The 23,950-nt window shown below is 38.1% G+C and overlaps 2 protein-coding genes and 1 long non-coding RNA gene across 4 annotated transcripts in view; 2 read left to right on the top strand and 1 right to left on the bottom strand.

The window, feature by feature from the left end:
• LOC137196633 (regulating synaptic membrane exocytosis protein 1-like) overlaps window positions 1-23,950 on the top strand; it is a 275,917-nt gene that overhangs the window by 110,445 nt on the left and 141,522 nt on the right. The gene's annotated exons all lie outside the window — the stretch shown is intronic.
• On the top strand, window positions 6,689-15,764 carry LOC137196632 (opioid growth factor receptor-like protein 1). 2 transcript variants are annotated; one of them, XM_067609369.1, is made up of 8 exons: window positions 6,689-6,777; window positions 6,874-7,039; window positions 8,229-8,315; window positions 8,501-8,579; window positions 8,840-8,918; window positions 9,247-9,313; window positions 10,526-10,671; window positions 11,650-15,764. In XM_067609369.1, the coding sequence occupies exons 3-8, from the start codon at window positions 8,259-8,261 to the stop codon at window positions 12,200-12,202; spliced, it is 981 nt and encodes a 326-aa protein (XP_067465470.1). In that variant the 5' UTR covers window positions 6,689-6,777; window positions 6,874-7,039; window positions 8,229-8,258; the 3' UTR covers window positions 12,203-15,764. The 2 variants fall into 2 exon arrangements, with proteins under 2 accessions (XP_067465470.1, XP_067465469.1); XM_067609368.1 differs by having other exon boundaries at window positions 6,701-7,039.
• Window positions 18,966-20,914, bottom strand: LOC137197588 (uncharacterized). The gene is made up of 3 exons (XR_010931465.1): window positions 20,675-20,914; window positions 19,694-19,860; window positions 18,966-19,126 (listed from the first exon to the last, which is right to left on the bottom strand). It is a non-coding gene; the product is annotated as an uncharacterized lncRNA (long non-coding RNA).

The raw sequence follows: 23,950 nt of genomic DNA, 5'->3' as shown, positions 1-23,950 counted from the left end.
CGACCCGCTCTACCTCCTGAGTCTCAGCTTTTAACACACAAAGTGCTCGATACGAAGGGAATATTGAGATGTCCATTTCACTTAGAGGTCTTTTCTTAGCACGATGCATGCTGCTTCTGTGCAGTCAGCTACAGCTCAGAGTACTTAAGCATTAGCCCCATGTGTGTATGTGTGTGCATGTGCACAAGCTTGTCTCTATACATCGTCAACCTTTCTCCTCTTCTGGTTATTTGGTCACAAGCACAAAGAGCTACAATACACACATGGACATTCAAACACATTGAGGATGTGCTGGTGCTGAGACACTCGGTATTACATAGAAAACACTGCCCTCTGGTGGTGAATATAAGCATGTGAATCCCACATCTTGTTTGTTTTTTTTCTTGAACTGTTGCAGATCACAGTTTTGTACAGATGCAGCCATGTTTAATGTCTCATGCTACCACACTTTGTTTTTCCTCTCTATCAGAAACATTTACAGACACACAGGCAATCATTTCTCAGGAAAATCATTATAATAAATGACTGCATTATATTACGGTATTTCTTTATCATTAGTTATATTATATTGGCTTCCAAAAACAGCATATATGAAATTCATGTTTCCACATGTGAAGTATAATGGTTCACAATTTGAATCAGCCTTGTTATTATAATTATTTGTCTACAGCTGCAACGAATGGTCGATTAATCGATTAGCTGATCAACAAAAAATAAACAACTATTTTGACAACTTTTTAAGAAGAAACGATCACATTCTCTCTTTTGAGCTCCTGAATGTGAATATTTTCTTGTTTCTTTATTCTTTTATGACAATAAACTGAATATCTTTGAGTTGTGGACAGTTGATTGAGACAAAACAAGACATTTTAGGTTGCATCTTGGGCTTTAGGAAACATATTTCCTGGCATTTTATTGACAGAATGACGATGAATCGATAAATAATCAACAGATTAATCAATATTGAAAATAATGGTTCGTTGCAGACCTAGATGTGTCAGATGTGAATATCTCGCACTTTTTCACATACCTTGAGTGAATGTGCTTTATATATATGAAATACCTGAAAATAGCATGTGCCTATACAGTATGATGTGAATTTATCACAACAATGTGTTTCACATGTGTTACCTTTCTCTTTTGTAACATTAAAGCTGAATTAATCAGGGCGGAACAAACAACCAACTGAACATCACAAACACCTTATAAATAAAGTTTACATGACTAACATGTTAGCAAACAGTTACTCATCCAACGTTAGCATTCAATTAGAGTCATTCTTCTGACCACCTGATGAAAGTAAGTCCAGAATTCACTCTCTTTTTGGCTCTGTTTTATGTCCACCAACTCCTGAGAAACAACATCTGGCTACTTTAACTGCTAAATGCTCCATAATGTTCACCAGTAAGTCACTAACCAGCAGTAGCTTGGGTGATAATTCTGTGAGGATTTGTCACTACAAACGACCCCTTTCACATCACGCATAGTCATTTGAGACATTGTTCATGTACAAATTTTGATTAGTGCAGTTTTAATTACCCTCCTTACATAAATGTCCTTGTGGAGCCTGATGTTAAGAATTAAAAGATGCAAAAAATCAGATAAACAACATCAACACACATAGGAGAATATAAACTAATTAAGAGAATCAGCATAAATGAAAGAAACGTTTTTTAAAAAAAAACTGCTATGGAACAAAGACATATACAGTTCGTGCTTATCACGACTTCACAACAACAGATGAGCCTAAACATCATAAAGGACTATAAAAATATACAATTAATTTTTGCTGCTCTGCTTTAATTGCATTCATGATTGGCTTATTTTTTGCTACTCTGGATGCATCTTATATGTATTGTGTGTCCATGCCAATTCAGCTTAGGCCAGTGCTACTTTATTCTCTATCTCGCTCTCAGTTCAACATTGCAATGTTTTTTGTTACCTTCTGCATCTTATAGTCTCCTGGAGTTACATATTTGTTTGTAATGTATTTGACTTGTACAGCATATACTGTATAAAGAGATTTCTATTCTCACAACACATACATCCTCTGATTTTATTTCATTTGAATAAAATGGTACTTAAGTTTATTTTGTTGGTGCCCCAATTTATGCCACTGATGAAGTGCTCTGGTATAAATGTCACTTCCATTGAGCGTGTTATTTTCTGAACAAGTCTCTACTAAAATAAAAGCAAGGTTGACCACTATGCTAAATGCAACAGAGGCAACTATAGCATATTTATAAAATGTTAACATCTTAGCTTTTTGTGCCATTAATATAAAGCTCAGATTTAATTAATATATTTAATTGATTAGTCTAAATTAATCTGCCATTATTTTAATAATTCATTAATCATTCAAGTCATTTTTCAAGCAAAAATGCAAAATATTCTCTAGTTCCACCTTTGCATTTGTGGATTTTCTGCTTTTCTTTTGACTGTAAACTGAAAGTCTTTGGTTTTAGTCTTGTCATGCTGACAAAACAAGTGATTTGAAGTTGGGCTTAAAAAAAACTGTAACAGTTAAAAATGGTGATTTTCACTATTTTCTGACATCTTACCGACCAAACAATAAATTGATTGATTGAGAAAAAATATCTTAGTTGCAGCCCTACATTAATGCTTGGTTCTTACACTGTGTAGCAGTGAGAGTATACGCTGTCACTATACAGCATGAGGGTCATTATTTCCCAACAGGATTACGCATAGCATTGCCAGAACACATTAGAGGAAACAGGCCAGGGTGAAAGCAATAAAATACTTACTGGCAGAAAACTCCTTTGTGACTGACACAATATTGGAGCAATGAAATGATAAGAGTATGTAAAGGCAGTGTCGCTCTGTTATTTTGTGCCTTAGCATAAGGCTCATATTTAGATGAAATGTTTACATACTTGGAGCCTCACAGGCTGTTTCTCAATCCTCAGATTAGGAAAAGATCAACTTTAAGTCAGCTCTGTTCACCTCTACAACAAAGTTGTTATCGCTGACTGTGTGACTGTCACTGTTCACTTGTAAACAGATTTTCTAAGAAGTTGCAAATACATTTCCCTGAACATCTCTGTAGTTCAGTTGATTGAATTTTAGTAGTCATCTGATCTGGAATTTCCACCATTAACAGAAATTGATTTATGGCAGTCAGAAATCTCCTGCAGTCATGTGGTGCTTGGGAAATCAAACATTCACAACCTCCAACTGCACTCACTTTCATAGAGAAATCTATCATGCACACACTCATCTAGAAAGGCATACATATAACAGCTGTCACTAAAAATACTATAAAAGCATCACTTCCGTTCCTCTATTTGCTGACAAGACGAGACTACTGTGCTATTGACTCACAGGTGTCTCAATCTCCAGTTTCACTTGACATTTCAACATTTCACAGATCTTCTTTCCAACTAGAAAAAAGACTTTTACACTGACCTCTGCAGCAGCGGCCCCAGCTGGAGGGCTGAATGCACTTTATAATCAGAGTCACATCAATGTCACAGGTGTTGTTCATGTTGGCTTGTTGTTCTGAAGCCTCCCCTCCAGGTGAGTCTTCTTCCCAGTGTAAGGTACAGGCGGATACTGATTTTATTTGGGGTGAAGTCATTTTTAACTTGTTATATTTTGGTAGAATTTGATTTTGAAGAAAAGGACACCTAAACTATGAACTAAAAAGCCAGGATGATACTAAAATACTAAAATACAAACACTAATATCAATACTAAAGTCAATTTAATGATACAGTAAAAAAAAAAATGTATGCATTACTATTAAAGATCCCAATTAATAATGAAAAAACTTAATAAATGGCTAATATTAGCCCCATACTGATAGTTACTGGTTTCCTTTATCTTGGGTCTGAGGATTACCTAGTATAGACGTCATCACACCTTGTTGTGAGAAAGACTGAACTAAACTACTTTTTCCTGAAATTCTGAACTGAGAGTAAATTAGAATAAAATAGAATACAATATACTTTAATGTCCTCATGGGGAAATTTGTCTTGGACCCCGCACTGCAGTTCTGTTCCCAGAACAATAAATCCAAAAAGAAATTAGAGCAATGACTGGCCATTTTATTGTCTGACTTTCCACAAAATGTTTATGGTTAGTACTGATTTGAAATGACAATTAAAATGCAAACAAACTGTACATTTGCGGGGTGGTTTCCTAACAAGAGAAGTACTGTATACTAACAATGATTCTGTAGCTGCTGTGTTGTGAGAAAAAAGAACAGGCGCAAGTATGAAACCCAACACAAGTCATAAAGTAGGAACTATTTCATTATACTGCCCCGTAGGTCTGAGTACATTGTTCTCACTACACATTATAATGTGAAATATGTATAATAATAATGTGAGACTTAAAACTCTGAAATATAATCGAACATCTCGCTCAAACACTAGAAATTCATATTGGATTCTTGTACAGGAGCAGAGCTTGTTTCTCTTTTCAAAGCAGAAAACACATTATACAGTCTACCATACTGTCCATATTGGATTATGGAGATATCTTGTATGCTCATGCTGCTGCCACCACCCTTAAACCCTCGGACCCTATCTACCACAGTGCTATTCAATTTATTGCAGCAGACAGCTATCACACTCGCCACTGTGAGTTATATGAAAAGGTCGGATGGTCATCACTGTCATCTAGAAGGCACCGGCAGACCTGTGTCTTCATTTATAAGGCCTTGCTATTTAAGTTATGAAGTTATTTAACATCCCTTGTTGAGCTCAGAGCTAATAACTATGACAGGAGGTCACAGAGCGGTTTGGCTTTAAAAGTTCCTCATACAAACTCTGAACAGGGGAAGACTGGTTTCAGGTACTATGCACCTTACTACTGGAATACTACAACGCAGCTTAAAGCCAGAGACACTTGTTCCCCTGAGGGCCTTTACAAGCTGTTATTCTTCATAATGTTTGTGATTGTTTTAAGTAGTGTATCTGAGTGTGTATGATGTTTGTTGACGTGAATTAACCGTCTTATTGTGTATCCAGTGTATACGTATGTAACCTGTTCTCAGGTCTCTCTTGCAAAAGATGATCTTGATCTCAATGAGATTTCCTGAATAAATAAAGCTTAATAATAATAATAATAATAATTTTTTTTCACAGAAAGGCTTTTAAGTAATTTTTTTGCCATGCATAGTAGGAATATGATCAAGCATTATAGGTGGCCTCAATTACTAGATTTTGACAAGCAGTAAAGCCATAAATTTGAGTAAAAAGACCAGAATTTTCATATACCTTCTTTTTAGTTAAAAGTTAATATCTTAAAATTACAGCTGAGACTGTCCTAAATGTGAGCCTTCTCCCTTTGTTCCTGGTGTGACATTGATAATCTCAGGAGGGGGTACCATAACCTCCTCCTGTCCCAGTGTCACGTGACGCAGCTCTGGTCCTGATGCTGCTACTACTGTTCTGTATAGGGAGTGATTAATGCCACACAGTAGCCGGGTGAGGAAAAAGCAAAGGGTCTGTCAGCAGCATTATGGAATATAAAACCGTGGGTTGAAAATAGCATCACCTTCTTGAGGAAGAAATTACAATAGAAAATATATATTTTATAAGCATTTTATTTAAAAAAAGTAATGCAAGAAAATATATACAAACAAAAATGTATAAACAATTATTGCATGGTTAAATGTGTTGTGAATTAATGGGACTTTTAGGATTGTACATTATGATTTGGTATGATCATAAAATACATTTGAGACACAATGGACACAGTCTTTCTGTATTCCACTACACGTATATTTTATGCACTATGTAAACAACAGATTTTACAAAAAACAAAAATAAAGAGAAAAGGAAAAGTCCAACAGCCATACTGTATGAAAAAAAACATCATTCTTGTTCTGCACCACATGTAGCTGAATGGAAAATTAGTTTTCATAAATTATGGCACATGGCAAAGACTTTGAAAGGGTACTGTTAGCTGTAAGAGCTCTGGTAACTTTAAAGTTACCAGAGAATATAACATTACGTTAGTGAACTAACCTTAACGTATTGAAGAACTTTCCATTAATTACTTCTGTAACGTAACAACTGATGATACTTTGATAGTGGCTCCACTTAATACCGGTTTGCTCTCTTCTCCTTCTCTCTTGGGTTTTGAACAAAAGTACTTTTTTCTGCTCAAAATATTTCTTGGTGGAATGCAATATCTCAGGAGAACACAAAAGTATCTCAGGATGGACGCAAAAGTATTTATCTTTTTTTTTCACCCATCTATTTTTTTCTCCCTCATGTCCCCTCAGGGGCTCCATATGAACCACTAAAGTTAGGCATGATACAAGATGAATAAATTTCCATTTTCGTTATCTTCACCACCATCTTGACCGTAGGGAGCCAAGAGGGACAACTGAGTGACAATTATATCTTCTTTGTTTGGGAGGGGAGAGCGAGGTGAGACTATAATATACAAAAACACTTGATTAAAAACTTTGCATATATCTATATAAGAAAACTTATACATGGTAGAGATCTGAACTCTACTGAGTCCACCGTTCTAGTTAGTTGTTTAATTAGTTTAACATATACTAACACTATCAGAGGTCATCTGATAATATTTTTTAGCAGCTATCGAGACAATCAATACGTATTTAGTTCACAATTCATTGTTTGCGGCTTTAAGACTTCTTCCCGTTCCTCTGCGGCACTAACCACCTCTCATACAGAAACACGCATCATCGTTGCTGATCTGGAAATTCCCTTTTCTGCCATTTAAAAGCTCAGCTGAGGGCAGTGTGAGCCCAGCGCTCTGCAAACCAAAAAACGAGGTTGTGAGCAAAATTATGTAGTATTTTGTGCAAAGAAGAGAATAATAAAAGAGAGCAGGTGTTGCATGTTTTTTAAATGGGAAATCTGTTGGGCAGCTGGCGTTTCAAGGAGCCGAGCACCGTTGAGGAATGCGACTCGACGTGGGGGTCGGACTCAGAGAGCGACGAGCCGGCGGCTGAAGATGACAGCGGCATCTCCGAGACCGTCAGCCCGGCGGAGAGCGACCGGGCCGCGGGAGACCCCGGAGACACGTCGCCGCAGGTACAGTGAGGGTTATGTTTGATGCATTTGTTGGTACAATGACATGTGTATCACCGGCAGCGAATAATATTGACAAGGCCAGGACATAGAAAGGGCAACCGAGCAGCCCCGAGACATGCCGCTGTTTTGCTTGGAGAGCATACAGTTAAAGCCAAACTTAATTCAAAAATATGTCAATTTTACATAATCCTGGTTATAGGCAAACATATATACTGTCATGGTGTGAACTTTACTGGTTCGCTTCAACGTGGCATTAAATTCACCAAACAGTGCTTCATTTAAATGGTTAATGACTCTCAAATTTGAGATGAATTGACATAAATTGATATAATCATACAGACTTAAATAACATGTTGCTCCTAAAGGGCTGCAAAAAGTAAACTATATTATTATTATGTACTGTATGGTGTGGTGATGTTATGTTTGCAAACATGGCATTATAGACGAGCTGCATACATTATTTTCTTGGTTAAAGATAGTTGGTTTTTCCCAATATTGCTTTTCCATTTGAAGTTACTGTCTCTGCCTGCTGGTTTATGTAGGAAATAAAAGCACTTCATCAATGATAGACTCAAGATTATGATCCCTGTGCCATAATTTATGATAATGGCGGACTGGATGGTTGTTATTAGACTATTTCACACTGTTTTAGAATATTAAAATCAGCAGGTTGTATCAGGCTGTAGGACTATTTGAGAAAAGATGGAAAAATTAAGAAATCTCATGCAGTGTATAGCTCTAGGTTTTTTTTTTTTTGAACAGTGGCAGTATGATACTGTATAATTCATACACTGTACAGTATACAGTGTAGATGTATTATATATAACAGGATTAGGCCCAGTGTAACACTGTGAGCCTTTCTGACCAGCGTAAGTTAGCATGACCCAGATTTTTTATTTGAGAATCAGATCTAGTTTCCAGCGTTCTTTTGTAACAATTGCACGGCAGCGCTGATGTGAATTGTCCTCCTTTGCTAGAAAGAAATGGATGATGACAGCCCTCGACCTCAAAGCAAAGTCAGTGCTTTCAATGCAGCTGAATGGCAGATGAGTGCTTCACTGCATCTGTGAAAACACTGGATGTTTTATTTTCAGGCTCACATTTGAGCAGAATTTCTTGCTTTGTCTTTTTCTCTTTTTTTAAAATTTCTTTCCTCCTTCATTCTTTCATTCCTTCCTTTCTCCCTCAGCTGACTGACTCCCCAGAGTCTGTTCCAAAGATGAAGAGGAGTTTCTACGCTGCCAGGGACCTCTACAAATACCGTCACAGCTACCCGGTACATGCAAACACACACATACATGCACTGTAACAGGAAAATCATGTAATTGTGGTGCCATTTATAGCCAAAAATGTAGACGCACAATGCACACGGCTGCTTTTTCACACACACACACACACACACACACTAATGTAGACAACCTGTGTGATGTCTTTCATCTGTCTGTGTGTGTGTGTGAGTAGAACTTCAGAAAGTCCCGGCTACCCAATGAGTACCGTAACCTGCGCTTCTACCTGAACAAGATCCCTCTAGTACCTGATGGTGAGATCCCCTACACACACACACACACACACACACACACACACACACACACACACTATGCATGCAGACCTACTGACTGTGTGGAGAGAGGCAGTGTTGGCTTTGGGATTAGGGAGTTTTGTTTGGCTAAAGGTCATGTTTGACTGTGAAAGACCAGCAGATTAGTGAATTGATCCAATGTTTAAACACGCTTGCTTACCCACACACACACACTATAATGCATGTGTGGGAGCTAATTATTCCCTGTCATCTTTTCTCAGGTATCTATATAGAGGAGATTCTGACAAAGTGGAGAGGCGACTATGACAAACTGGAGCACAATCACACCTACATTCAGTGGTGAGACATGTCATCAGTCTATTTTGATTTTGATATACCTTACATGTGACTGCTCAAACTCTTAATTAACTGGATTGATAATTGCATGGTATAAGCCACAGTAATTGACTCGTCAAAGCTGCTTTTTCAATCAACTCGTCTAAAAACCTGAAAAACCGAAAAATCGGCTGCAGATCCTGAATGTAAATGTAGGTCTTAGCAGAAACATCTAAAGACAGTTTTTAACTGTCAACCATGTTATTTAGCTTCTTTAAAAGTGTTTTCATTACAGTCAGGAAATCCATTTTAATTTGTTCGTGTGGTGTTCTATTCATTCTCTGTGTGGCAGGCTGTTCCCGTTAAGAGAACAAGGGCTCAACTTCTACGCACATGAACTGACTCAGGACGAGATCAAAGTAAGACACGTGCAAGCGGACATGCACATAGAAACTCTACACACATTGTTTGTATCCTGACATCATTTTTAATTGCGTATGTTACTATCGGAGCTGCTAACTGATTTGTTTGCACTTCCTCATTGCACAAGTGTTCACCATGGTTGAGTGATAGAGTGCATCCTCTGTTTGCCCCATAAATGAAAACAGTCCTTTTATTAGATGGGATATTTTGCATGTTTAAAGATGGGTTCATAATTTTTTTTTTTTTTTTTTTGTAGTCAAAAGCCCAAATGAACATTGAAACAGGTTTTTCTTGCTGTAAACATTCCTCCTGTTCATGAAAGCACATTTGAAGGGGTTAATATCCAGTATGAACAGGAGGAATGATTAAAGCGAGGAAAACCTCTTTCACTGTTCATATGGACACCTGACTGTTATTTTAATACATACTTGAAAAATTGTGAATCTGTCCTTTAAATGAAAGTGTACTGAAAGCCGTTGCAGTCAAGAAAAAAGTATGAGTAATAAAAATCAGCTTGTGGTGTGACCTAAATGGTAAATGGACTGCATTTATATAGCGCTTCTAGTCTACCAGCCACTCAAAGCAATTGACATCATATGTCAACATTCACACACACATTCATACACTGATGGCAGAAGCTGCCATGCAAGGTGCCAACCTGCTCATCAGGAGTGATACAGCACTTTACAATGTTTCTAATGCTCACTCATGCACAAAGCAATTTGGGATTCAGTACCTTACTCACGGACACTTCAACATACAGACGGGGATTGAACCACTGACCTTCTCATTAGTGGAAGATCCGCTCTACCCCCTGAGCCGCAGCCACCCAGCCAAGCTATGTTTAGGCATAGCTGCCACCCTTGGCATAGACTCTTAAGTGGGAACTCTACTGGAGGGATGAACACCAGTCTTCCCAAAGATTTCCCTCATTTGGTAGTTAATGATGGTTACTAACAGTTAATTTTTCTATGGTTGCATCAATTGGAATTTACACTCCCTTGTTATTTGTGCAAACTTGTCTTTGACCAAATTGACGTGCGGTTTTGGTGATCCAATCTTAAATTTGACAAGAAAGCATTTACAGATTTATTTTATGTCCATGTGCTCCATCATGTGATCACCCCAAATGCAGTGTTAATGCCAAACAGAGAGGTGGTCTTGTACCTGTCAGTGGGTTTCTGATCTGCTGTGTCGAATCCTCTCAGGAATTCCAAAGCACTCGGGAAGCCAAGCGGAGATTCCTGGCAGCCTATTCCCTGATGTTGGACTTCTACGGCCTCAAGCTGCTGGATAAGAGCGGGAATGTTGCTCGGGCTCTCAACTGGCAGGAGCGCTTCCAGCACCTTAATGAGTAAGCACACACACACACACACACACACACACACACACACACACACACACACACACACACATAAACACATTATGCAGCAGCTTAGGGGTATAAAGCTGCAGCCAGGATTTGTGTGAACTTATCGCTCGGTTGCCAATCGCTGCTTTTTTGTCCCTTAGCAAGGCAATTATTCGAAATCCTGTTCAACTTAATTGTTTCCTCTATCACCAGCCAAATGTGAAACAACATGTTTTAAGTCAACAAACAGATGGTTAAAGGGTAGTTTAAAGGGGGGATAGTTTTTTGTCTTTCACATCTTATTTCTATGGTTCCACGGCCTGAGAGAAGTCATTGCGTTTTGTTGTCAAAGAAGCACCTGAATGTCACATGTTAGGGGTTTTTACTTTGAAGTACATTTTTCTCCTTCCACCCAGCATAGTCTCACTGCTGTTACAATACCTCCTCAAATAACAACCCCCCTCTAAACCCTACCATCTGATGCTAATTGTTGCCATTATCTCAACCGCATGAAAAACAACAAATTCTTTTCCATAAAGCAGCTGCCCATTAGGGTTTTATTCCCTTCTCTTGCTCTTAATATCCCATCAAATATGCACAACGACTTTTGCATCTGGTTTCTAGATTCCTCTCAGGCCAAACAACCATCAGAAACAAACAACCCCATCCACCTTATCCCTAGCCCCTTTTGTAATTATGGGTATGACCTCCAGTTGTTCCCTTTACTGAACTGGCCTCTGTGAGAGTTAGCGGTATGCTAACTTCCCTCTTCTTTTTGGGCAAAATAAATAACTTGGACACACAACCCTTCACTCTCTGGGGTCTAAAGGCCAGTTTAGATTAAAGATTTGCAACGAGACAAAACTGTTTTAGAATGTTGCAGAGAAAAGTTGCAGAGGTGTAAACTGGCCCGTCTCAGCTTGACTCAAGCTGGCTGGTGGTGTCACCCATGACTCAGGCTTCTGCTTTGTTTTTTTGAAGGTCCCAGCACAACTACCTGCGGATCACCCGCATCCTGAAGTCCCTGGGCGAGCTCGGCTATGAGGCCTTCAAGGCCCCGCTGGTTCGCCTGTTCTTGGAGGAGTCGCTGTGCCACAACACCCTTCCCAACATGCAGCACAGTGTGTTGGAGTACTACGTCTACACCATCCGCCTGCCAGCCACCCGCAGGCGCCTGCTACGCTATGCCCGCCAGCACTACAGGCCTGCCCATGCCTTCCTCTGGGGTCCGCCACCTAAGAGACGTGGTGGTGCTGGTACTGGAGGTGGCATGGGGGCTGGAAGTAGTGGAATCAGAGCGCCTGCTCCAACACCAGAAGAACAAAGGAGGGGGGAGGAGAGCATCACCTCCACTTCTGCAAGTAGTGGGATTTTTATGTCTTCTCATGATGCCATGGCATGCCAAGACCTGGCAGGAGGAGGGCTGAAGGGCTGCGCAGGACTCAGCTCCAGCATGGCTGGACTGGATGGAACGTTGATGATGATGGGAGTTAGAGGAGAGAGGAACGAGTACAATGAGATTGTTCCTTTGTAGGGAGCCAGTGTGTTGAATAGGGTTTGATTGATACTTGGTTTTGAACACAGAAACAGCTGTTTTTAAAAAGGAACCAATTCAATTGTTAAGGGAAAAAAAACAACAATTCATTGTTTATGCCAGAACTTAGCAGGGTTATAAAGCTTCTGGAGGACCCTGTAGGACACTGAAACCCAGGGTCATGACAATAATAGTAAAACATATTCATAGATCTTTAGAATCTGATAAACATGTTATTAGAATCTCTTCAGGTTAAGGGCTTACCATAAACGGCTATGACATTATTTCTTTGCCGAGAGGGATGGTGGGGTGGAAGGTCATATTTTGAGCCAAGCTAAGGAAACTCGCCTTGGACGGAATCCCAAAACCATTTTAAACAGATGAGACCCAAATGTGTCTTGCAAGGCTTTTCCTCACCAGGGCTATAAACACAACTTAGACAGAAAATTGCCTTATTTAATGTCGTGGGCTAGAACTCTGGCAAATGTGAAATGTGGTTTCTGACACTGAAGACCATTTTAAAACCAAAGGTGTCTGCTGATTGGCATGTTGGTCTTAGGGAGGCATAGTTCTGCTTACTCATCAAACACTGAAGCTACAGCTCCACTGAGCCACAAGCTGGACTGAGCTCACTTTACACAAGCACTGTAAAGTAAATATTATAATGTGAAGAGGGAGATCAGGGAGATTATTTTTTTTAATTTTTCAAATTCTGTGAAAAACATAAGGGACAGAAAAGACAAAGAGAATGACTTAAAAGGGCAGGGGTGGGCCAGTTTGTAATAGCAATACTTTTAAATCCTATTTTCTGAGATTGACTTGAAGTTTTGTTGTTAATCTCTGATAGTACTAGCAGGCACAATGTAATATTTATCTATTCTGCAATTTTATTTTACTCTAAAAGTTGATAGTAGCTGCTCCCTTTGAAAGTTGTACAAAACTGTAGAGCAAAAAAAACAAAAAAACAAAATTTAATGACTTGTTATCAATAAAGACAAAGTTAAGAATAGATAGGCTTTTTAGTGACATCACTACTTTCCTGTCAAGTGCGACTGGCACCATGGAGGAACGTTGATGATGGCCAAATGTAGTTTGTAACAACAGGTCAAGGAAAAAGATTTCTGCTGTTGTTTAAGGCAAAAGAAGCAGTGTAGAAAGATCTGTTTCAAAATGTAGCTTACTGTGACACAGTAATCTGTCTTTCATAGCCCTGTTGACTCCACAAAAACAATATCAAACTGTCAGCTTCACAACTAGCCAACAGGCTAATTTAGCTAATAAAAAATGTTAACATCAAGCAGTAGTTTCTGCAAGATACATTTTCTAGTGATAATGTAGCTACATTAGTTAGCTAGTGTTAACAGAGATGTGGTTAGCTGACCACTGGTTTAAAGCTGTCACTATTTCAAGAAAGTCAGGTTTGAACATTTAAGAACTATTATGTAATTTGCTCCAATTAAGTTGAATGTTTTCAGCGCTAGCCAAATTGTTAACGTTGCAGATAGCAGTTCCTTTCGTTTTTGGTGCTTCACTGAGTGACAAGCCAACAGGTGACTTTAGATTGGTTGTTGTGTAACGTTACTGTAAAAAAGTTGCATTTTTAAAAGGCTGCAAGCAGCCTCGCTTTTATCAACATTTTTTCCATCTATTGTATTGAATCCAAAATGCTTCCAAAAAGCTTTTTTCTCGCGCGGTTTGGTGTCATTATCTTTTCAGCACAGCTAGCTAGTTTCTTTCATTTTGCGGTAAGGAAGCTAATTAATTGAGTTTACTGATAGGGCTACAGGTCATGCATTAGATCAGTGACATTGCATTTTACCAGCAGGTGCAGCCTGCTGTGCTTATAGACTGAGTATTGAATTAGGACAGATCATTACAGATTGAATATAAAAAAAGTTCCACGTTCAAATGGTAGTTTGAATTTCAAATAAAAGATGACAGCTCTACTATGGTTTCATAGCTTATGTCGATGCTTTACATAGAATCCACAATCCTTCATGTGTATCATTGGTGAAATGTTGGATTGTTAGTTAAAAACTGCACAGAACCATCATGCTGTTCACAGCTGTTATTGGCCAAGAGCAGAATATGGACTTTCAGTGTGGCTGCCACTGGGTGTGATGTGTCACCTGAATGTCCTCTATTCTTAACTGAACAAGATGACTGGATGTGGTCTGTGACTAATGTTATGAAAGCAGACAGGTGATGTGTGTTGCACTTTTTTGACAATCTGTGTCTTCCTGTTGAAAGTGCTGTAGGTTTCTCCAAATCGCTGAAAACAAACCTACATTTTCAGGAACTTGCTGCTTCATGAACATGATTGATTGGACTCATATTGTCACACCTTGCAATATTTTGGCTAAGTGATATGTGAAATTAAACAAACACCCATATTCCATGATATACTATATATACATAGTAGGTGGTGATACTGTTGACTTTATCCCTCTGAATCTGTCGGTTCAAAGCTTCTAGGTATAAATGCACAGTATTTTTGTTAGATATTAACTGCTGTGAAATTGTTCATTTACCTGTCAAAAATTGGTCTACAGAAATAATGTTTCCCATAGAACTGTACTCCTATGAGTGTGCAGTAGTCTCTAAATTAGCATGCATTAATCCACTGAATTAACTCTCCACTGAAAGGCAGGGTTACTGTAGCAGCTGTCAAGGCAGTGTGAAGCAGGTTTTACTGCAAGATTTTACACTCACCTGGGAAGCTGTCAAGTATTATCATATCCTCCTCAGAAGTTGACAGCATTACCTTTTTGTGTTAAGTTTTTAATAAAAGGCCAATGTTAGCCTGACATCAGGAAGCATGTATTGGTCTGTCCATTCAGCCAGTAGGGACAGACATTTGCATTCCTGGTTGCAATAGATAGATATCTGTGAAATTAAAAGCCATGCAAGGTGTAAGACAGCAATGGTGCATATGAGCAGGATTTAAACATTTTTCCTGACTTTGTCAGCTGTTCTTCCTATCGAGTAAGACCTTGATTATCATTAGTTGACAAGGTCTTTACATTTCTCCCCAGCCAAGTATATCTGATATAATTGTAAAAAAAATAACTTTTCAGGTGAATTGTGTGATAACATGGACTTAATATTGAATTTGTAGTATATTGTAAGTATATATACATATAAATATGTGTGTGTGTGTGTGAGTGTGTATGCGTATGTATCTGATATTCTTAAGTGCCTCTTTTGTATTTTTTATGTTTATCTGTATGCTGTATCTTTCCCAACTAATTTCCTGTACATCCTGTTTTTTGTACAGCATTTTGATATTTACATTATTGTTTGCATTATGGTCATATACGGTATAAGTATTAATGTACAGTAATAGCAGGAATAAATTCCATTAGAATTGGTTAAGAGGAGAGGTTAATAATATATAACACTTGAAAATGGTTTGTATCTGGCTTATTTTAAAAAAAAATGTGATTGTTCCACAGATGAATATTCACTATGCTTGCTGGTATTGTTCAGCACATTTGCCACCCTTATGCCCTACAATGTGAAATTTGCCACGATTAACTCAAATAAAAATGGGGATGTGGATTAAGAAATTTGTCATGTGGAAGTGTTTAAACAAAGTGAGCACTGTATGAAGCTCTGTGTATCGCATAAAGTTCTCTCCTGGAAGCAGAAATAATCCCATCAATTGAAGTAACTCTAAGTGGTTGGAGCCAAAAACCAAGTTTGTGTGTTAAATGCTGAACAGATACCACAAATGAGCTCACAGTTGAGGATTAGACATGCAAAGAGATTCACTTTCTAATACTGAATATAACTAAGATTATCTCTGACTTCTGAAACATCAGTAAAGTCAGAATCTCTAATCTGACTGGAACTAATGCAGTATTAATATGCGCATCGATGGCACATGCAATAGTAATGCGCACCGCAAAACAAAGAAAAAATGCTCCCTCAGGAAAAGAGCAAATGACAGATAACTGCTTATGTAAGACAGAAGTTCAAAGAAAAAAATAGAAAGCACAACTGCTAGCAAACATATGAAAAGCTAGCACTGTTGGTATGGACTGGTTAGCCATATTAAAGCTGGAAACACAATTGAGGATTGTTGAAACCTAGAAAGACACAAGATGACCAACTTCCTCCAGTATACACAGATTGTTCAGTTTTAACAGTTAGAAAAGGAGCATACTGATACAGTACAGTGACAAACTAGACCTTACCAACAGGAAGACTATGATTACACCTCTGACAGGAAACCTCTCCAGTCCCACCACTGTACCCAAACAGCAGTGGGCATCCATTTAACCCTGATTTTGGACGATCACTACAGATCGCAGCCCTTGGAGGCAACATGATTAAACATAATTATATTGTTATTGATGACATTAACAAAATGGTAGACACTTTGAAGAATTCAACTGTATGCTTTCTGTCAAGTACAGCATACTTATTTGCTCCTTAAATTAAATGTTCAGTGCTCCTTTGAAAGAAAATCTGTATCTAACAGGAAAAAAAATCATGACGGTGGCCCCTGTCTGTGCATTAATCACTCATATGTGCCACTGTTAGCCAAAAGGCTATTTTTATCTGTAGTCCCTGGAAATTTCCCTTGGAACTTATATGTATATTGTCATTCAAATAATTTCATTTTAAACTATATTTGCATAAAGCAGTAGAACAGTGATTTGACTGATTTAAACAGCCTATCATGATACGCAAAAGAGCCACGAACTTGAACAACAACCCACATTAGCTTTCTGGCTGATGTCTCCTTATCTACAAATAAAGACATGTCTTGCACTTTGGCTTTTTGAATAAGCTACCAAACAAACACTCACTTAGGGGAAGGTGACTAGGCAGCTAATTACCTAGTCAGGTGTAGCACAGCTTATACAGTGAACATCTTAAAGTGTACCTGCAAATGTCAACATTGATCAGTTCAGATGCTAAATGGTATAGTTCTTATTCTCTAATACCACTGCTAACAAAACAGTCTGTCCTTACAGACTGCCAGTGCAAGTTTGCTTACTTTGTCTCTCTGTGCATCTGCTGCTTCAGCTCATTCCAACACATACACTGTTGTGCCCACTCAGAGGCTTAGAGAGTGAAGGAGTGTTTCTGATTCATTCGAAGACTTTTTTTCCCTCCTTTCTGTAATGAAAAAAATTAGTACTACATGTAAAAATCATTCTGAATTTGATTTTTGACTGAAGGAGGGGACGACTTATTCTCAGCTGGACTTTAATCCACAATATTTCAACCAGTAAGGTAAACATGAATGTATATTCATGATCATGTACAGTATGTGACGTATGGTTTTTAATACTGAATATTATAGGATACTAATTAGATATTAAAAAATGACAGTTGTTTTCAGTTACCATTTATCTTTCACTAATTAATTAATTTGGAAGAGCACATAAACTCTCTGGGGATGCTTGCTCTCACATTTACACACAGTTTACCCAACATATTCAATGAACCTGCAACAAGCCCTCCTGCTGAGTACATCTTTTGTCTCATGGTTTTTCTCTTTTTCATTCTAACGTTGACATTATGTAGTGTGAATAAATGATAGCAGTGATTTAACACCTCAGTTTAAATGTACCTGACAGCCTGAAGTGAGAATCAGCACTCAGTGTTCTCAGTATTTTTTTTTCTTTCTTTTTTCACACAACCACACACACAAATTAATATATGGAACATTCATTCGAAGTCTGTATCTGAGGATGATAATTTGAGCACTGTTGTAGACCCTTTAGTTTGTTTCTATGAGAGCACATTTCATTTCCGAAGTTGATAGTGAAGCACAGGCATAGTTCTGCTACAGGACGATATGATGTCCAGGGTGTCCAGGGGTTTGCACTAGGAACTAAACCTGGTACAGTCTGAGTCGGCAGCTGATGCGGGTACAAATCTTTCAATCTTAGTCATCAGAAATGCCCTTTTCTCCTTGACTGCTTTGCTACTGACACACCCTCAACCACAACCTTTCTCTCACTTCAGCACAGTCAGTTTCACAGCAAGTCACTGAACAGACACAGGTGAGGATAAAAAGATGACGTGCTCCTGACAAAAATGTCAAGTTTCTGGGGAAAAGTCTCACCATGTGTACTTAGAAAAAAGTCCAGAGTTTAGAGTAAGTGGAACCTATGTAAACTACACCTCAAGTTAGTTTTTTAAAATCCCTCATTAACACTGAAATAATCGATTTGGCTAATTATGAACAGAGCTATACTGCTTGTTTGTATCTGGCCTTACTTGTTTTCTATGATAGATATGTAACAAAAATAGCTAAATTTAACCTATTTATATAGTCTGACTTCAAGGCTAGCAATGTGGGTAACCATCTTAGAAGGACGCAAAAACTCTCTCCCAAGACAGAATAATGTAAGGTTTTCCTGTTTTCCCCTTTTACCAACATTACATGAATGCAGCATGAGGCACAATGACAGTACACTGGAAGGCTTCTGTAATGTTAGCCAACTATACCAAAAAAAAACACAGGCTAGCTAGATTAGGTTGCTAAAATTAGCTACATTCTTACTTGTCCAATAAATTTAATGTTGATTCTGTAACACTAGCTACGTTTCTTTAGAGTCTGAAGCTCTCTCTGCTGTTAAAATGATGCATTCTTGGTTACTCGGGTTTGGAAGAAAGTAAACCAAGTGCAGAGCATATGGTGGGTATCATCTTGAAGGGATCAATGTACTTTGCAGTGTTTTGGATAAGCTTGACAATGGTGATAATGAGACCAGAAAAACACAAAATAACAATGGCCATGTTTATATCTGGTATTTCCAGTTAATAGCCTCATATCATGCACTGTGTGCTGTAGCCTAAAGCCACCAGCTTCTATTACACTTGGTTGAAAAGAGTCATCAGGATCCATAACTGTAGGGTAATTTCATGTTTCAGTTGTGGTCACAGCAGTTAAGAGTTTTGCTTGGAAACTTGCATTAAGGAACATTAGGGATGTTATTTGCATAAAACTTATTTAATTTATCATCTTTCTTTATAAGACAGTTATACTGTTATTTTCAGTCATGTCCAGAAAAGAGATATGTTACCCATTCATGTGGGGTTACATTACACTGTGGCAGCTAAACAGACAGCAGCTAATTTGCCGGTAAATGTATTCACTAAAATTACATATTACAAAGGTCTTCATTTGTCAGAAAGCTTGACAACCTTTATTTAAATTCATAATATAGTTTGGGGGTATTGCTAACCATTCATTAACTACATGGCCAGTTCTGAAGCTTCTTACAGTCATGTGATGCCTGTGCCTTCCAGAGCCAAGACAAGAAAGAAATACACTCTGAATCTCCAGTATAAAGGACACATCTGTTGCAGCAGATCTGCCAGCTGAATAATAGGATTAAAGTTCTCAGTAAAGAGAGCTGGAGAGGCACTATAGGAGTCTTACATTATACGAATAGCAAACCGACTGAAGAACTCTCGAACAAGTGTTTTCTCCACAATGAAGTTGGATGATAATAAGAAGGATACGATTAGAAAGCTTCCCGCCGCCAGGAGAGGGCTTAAGCAGAAAGATGTGACGGCCGGAGTCTTCAAAGAACATGAGCTCTGCTGTGGTGCGACTCATCTCATTCCTACTGAACCTTTCTTCTTTTTCCCATCAGTGACAGAGTCGATCCTTCCACTCGTCTTTGCTGCTGTTGATGAGCTTTGATGAGATGCGAGTGTCACGGGAGCAGCTCACACACTTCTGAATGTCACTACCACCGTAGGTATGATCAAAACATGATGCATTTTGTAAACATATTTAAAATGACAAAAATATGACAAAAATAATAAAAGATGAAAGAGTGAAAAGTGAAAAATATGTTTACTTTTATGGCCTGTCACCTGGTCTGATATAGCTTTGGTTGAACAGCTAGTCAGATCTGGTTGTCACAAAATGAACATGTTAAGAGTAGGTTTGTCAAGGTGCTGTGCCTTCCAACAAATCATTAAAAATAGGCTACATGGCTAGGAAAATAACAAGCGCCTTTGGAAATGAACTACTGTTTGTTATTTAATGCCTTAAGAACTGTGATTTCAGTGAAATTTATTGTCTTTTCAGCAGAGAAACAGAAAAATCCAAGTTTATAGCTCTTTTTGCCATGTGAAAAAAATCAGGCTTACGCTGTTGCTGCAGTAATGATTGATATTTTTGTGGTGTGTCCTTTTGTGGAGCGTATTTAGAGTGGCTAAAAAACACATGGTACTATTTCATTTTGTTTAAAAAATTTCTTGTACTGCAGCTGTGTGTGAGGCCTGGTCCCACCATAAAATGGTACAGCGAAGTATTAGCTTGCGAGCTAACTGCTAACATGCTAGCCAGCTGGGAACATGCTAGCACTAATCAGCTTGCAGATAAAACAAAAAAACAAAAAACATAACAAAGTACATACCACCTCATTTGAGGACAAATAAAAGAAAACTTTAACATTATAATAATATTATGTAGGAAATATTATTTCTTACTATGGCCGTTCTGTCACCGTAGGTTTAAGTGTTGCTGAGGAATTACATGTTTCTTTGCCAATGAACTTTCAAAATCTGACACTGTTTAATGTTATGTTCTTCAGCACATGAAGGTTAGTCTCCATAAATATTTGGTATGTTACTATAATACAATGTGTACTACAGTTCTAGCAGGTCCACAGTAGCACTAAGTAGCACAAAGTTTCTCCACAACCTCAAAAGCCACTGAAATGGCAGAGTCTTTAGACTGTAATTACGCCTGTTGGCATAGTGACTAAGAGTTATAAAGTCAGTTAGCTAAAAGTTATTAATTCAGCTAGTTAACTTTTCAACAAAAAACAAGTAGCACACCAACATATAATGATTTTCAATACTTGACTCACTATGTGGTCTAGGCTACTGAGTCCAATCAACAAAACCATCCCATCTCTACAGTTCAACCTGAGAAATCAAGATTTGGATTTTGGAAATTGATGGAAATAAATAACACTTTGAAAATAGCAATGATACCACACTATGGCATATATAATTACACATTAGTGTTTGTATATGTGTATCTCCTATACATGTATTGTATATGTATTATGGCCCTCCATATTGTGTGCTCAGGCAGAAAAAGTGACTTAGTGTGTGCTGAGGAGGTGTAGAACCACTTCTCTGCTCATTATAGAGTGTGAAATGTGTTTGGTTGAGTGTGAAAGATGTCATAAAGCTCGGCAGAGCTGAGAGGAACTGCAGAGTCAGGTGATAATTCTCTGTGGGTTCATCACTATCAGTGACCCCTTTCACATTACACATAATTATTTGATCCAGTGTTAATATAAAAATATTGATTCCTGCAGCTTTATTTTTTAAAAGTAGTTTTGAATTTCAGAGCATACATTTTCTAAGAATAAATGTAAAAAGTATTGTGTAGTATTGTATTTTTTGTGTTTTTATGTCATGACCGTCCCTCCCCGGAAATGTAAAATGATGATGATGTCAGCCTCCCCACTCACTCACTCATTTAAATATTTGTTTCCCATGTTAGTTGTTGACACTAAATTATTGAAGCAAGACACCAGCAAAATGCTGCATGTGTGACTTTAAAGGGGAACTCCACCAATTTTACACATCAAAGTCTGTTTACAGGTGTTGGGGAGTAGTAATGCATATATGAAAAGAATTGTATTTAGTCTTTTGTGGCTCCAGAAAAAGCTGCGCAAAATTGTCCCAAGTGATTTCACTTGTTTCAGTGTCAGTTGGAGCTGAGGATATGTTTGGAAATGAAAACAATTTGGGCCTCTGTAGCCCGCTCCTCATCTCTTCTTGAGGCTAACAGGCAACTACTAGCAGAACATACCCAAATCTCCGACTGAAGAAGTTGCATTGTGAGTAATGTAGGTGCCAGGTTTTGACAAGGAGGAAGAATGTGTGGAGAAAAAAAAGAGATGATATCAGAATGTGATATATCTGGTTCTTCTGCATTTATTTTGATACTTCTAAAAAATGCAAGATGTTGACTTTTGTACATACAGTATTGCACATTATAGTGATCTGTTTTATGCTCATTTGTGTGACAGTAAGCTTAAGCATCATTTTCAGTTGAATATGTGCTCACTTATTGGAGTCTGTTTGTGCTTGCCAATTTCTTTATGTCATATGTGTGTATGTGTGTGTCTCCAGTTTGGCACTTTTTTTCTGCTTTGTTGCCCAACAACAGATGGCGTCTCCATGTGCTTCCTGTCCTCTCGTCTTCCATTTCCTCGCAGTATGTTCTGCAGCATGCCACTGTGCATTTTTAAAGAGATATTTCACAATATTCTCTCACTGTCATCCTTAAGGGGAGATTATGAGAGTTCAGACACTGATAGAGACTGGTAATCACCTACACTCACTTATTTTCCCAACAGTATGTCTAAAAGCCATATCTGTAATACAGCAGACTGCACCACAGTGGTACTTGATGTCTTCAAGTTTTCGACAAGAACTGATCTTTTGCAAACCAGAACTGATTGCACTGAACAACTGGAGAAGGAAGTTTGCAATATCTGCCTATGTCCAATAACTCAATTAAACACTTACACTAAACATTAAAACCCTGGAAATTATTTATATATTTTTTGTTATGGATGCTCCATTACTACATTCACCTCAAGATGTTTTGTGCCTCAAATTCCCCCAAATTCAGCCTGGAGTGTTTGAAATCTGTGTTATCTTTGGAAACTTTGACTAGAATTTCATTTAAACCTCTGTTTCTTTAAACAATGCTTGGCCACAAAATATGTGTTTGTAATGATGGACAGAGTTGAAGAGCATCCAACACTTACTCAAAATGTAAAATATACATATGGAACTCACACAAATGCATGGAGAGAACGCACATTTCTGTTATGTGCATTGCATTAAGGAAGTAACACATCCTTGAGAGAGTAAAAACAAATGTAATCTACGTCAGTGGGCCTTAATGTCAGCTAAGATGGCTATGGTTCTTGCTTCAGTGTCACCAAACATGGTGTACTGTACTGAACAAGTGGAGCAATTAGCTACAGACTACAAATATTTCTATAAAACTGCCATGATTTAGAAGATTAATGAAAGTTAATTCCTGTGAAAGCAGAGACTGGGTGTGTTTTAACCAAGCAGGTAGTTCCAGGTTTGAAAAGTGAAGCCAATGTGGAAGAGGTGCCTTAAACCTGCATTCTCTGACTCCACTGGCTGCAAAAAGAAGTCCGATAGTTTAGAAGTCTATAAGGAAATGACCCTACTTCTCACTTGATTTATTACCTCAATAAACACTTTCCTAATGAGTTTATGGTCTCAAGCTAGTTTCAAGTCTTCTTCAATACAGCATGATGTTCATTTTGTAAATTATGGTCCCATTTAATTTAAATTGACGATAAAGCAGGGTATGCTTTAGGGCAAGACTACCATGGTGACAACATTGGTTAGGTACATAACCATGGTGTAACCCCAGATTCACAGAGTAAAGGTGTAGCTGCTGCTCAGTGTATTTTCAGTTCATCAAAGTTAATTCTACCATTTTGGTCTCCTAAAAAAGTCTTGTTCAGCATTTAGTCATACTAAAAGACCCTTTAAGTAGTTGGATGTTCATTTTTTCCGTTGAGTACATTTTGTTTTAATGGTTTTAAGCCTGTTTTTTGCTAATGAAAATTAGCATTAGCATTGGCAGTGAGACTGAAGCAAAACAGTGAAGTTGCGGCTGTAAAACCAAAACAATGAACTGAAAGACACTAAAAAGCTCCATAGAGCTGAGGGGATCTGCAGTCTCGTGAC

Source organism: Thunnus thynnus, chromosome 14, assembly GCF_963924715.1.
Source record: "Thunnus thynnus chromosome 14, fThuThy2.1, whole genome shotgun sequence".
Classification (NCBI taxonomy): Eukaryota; Metazoa; Chordata; class Actinopteri; order Scombriformes; family Scombridae; genus Thunnus; species Thunnus thynnus.
Note: the sequence above shows the minus strand (reverse complement) of the source record. Positions and strands in the feature narration are given on the sequence as shown.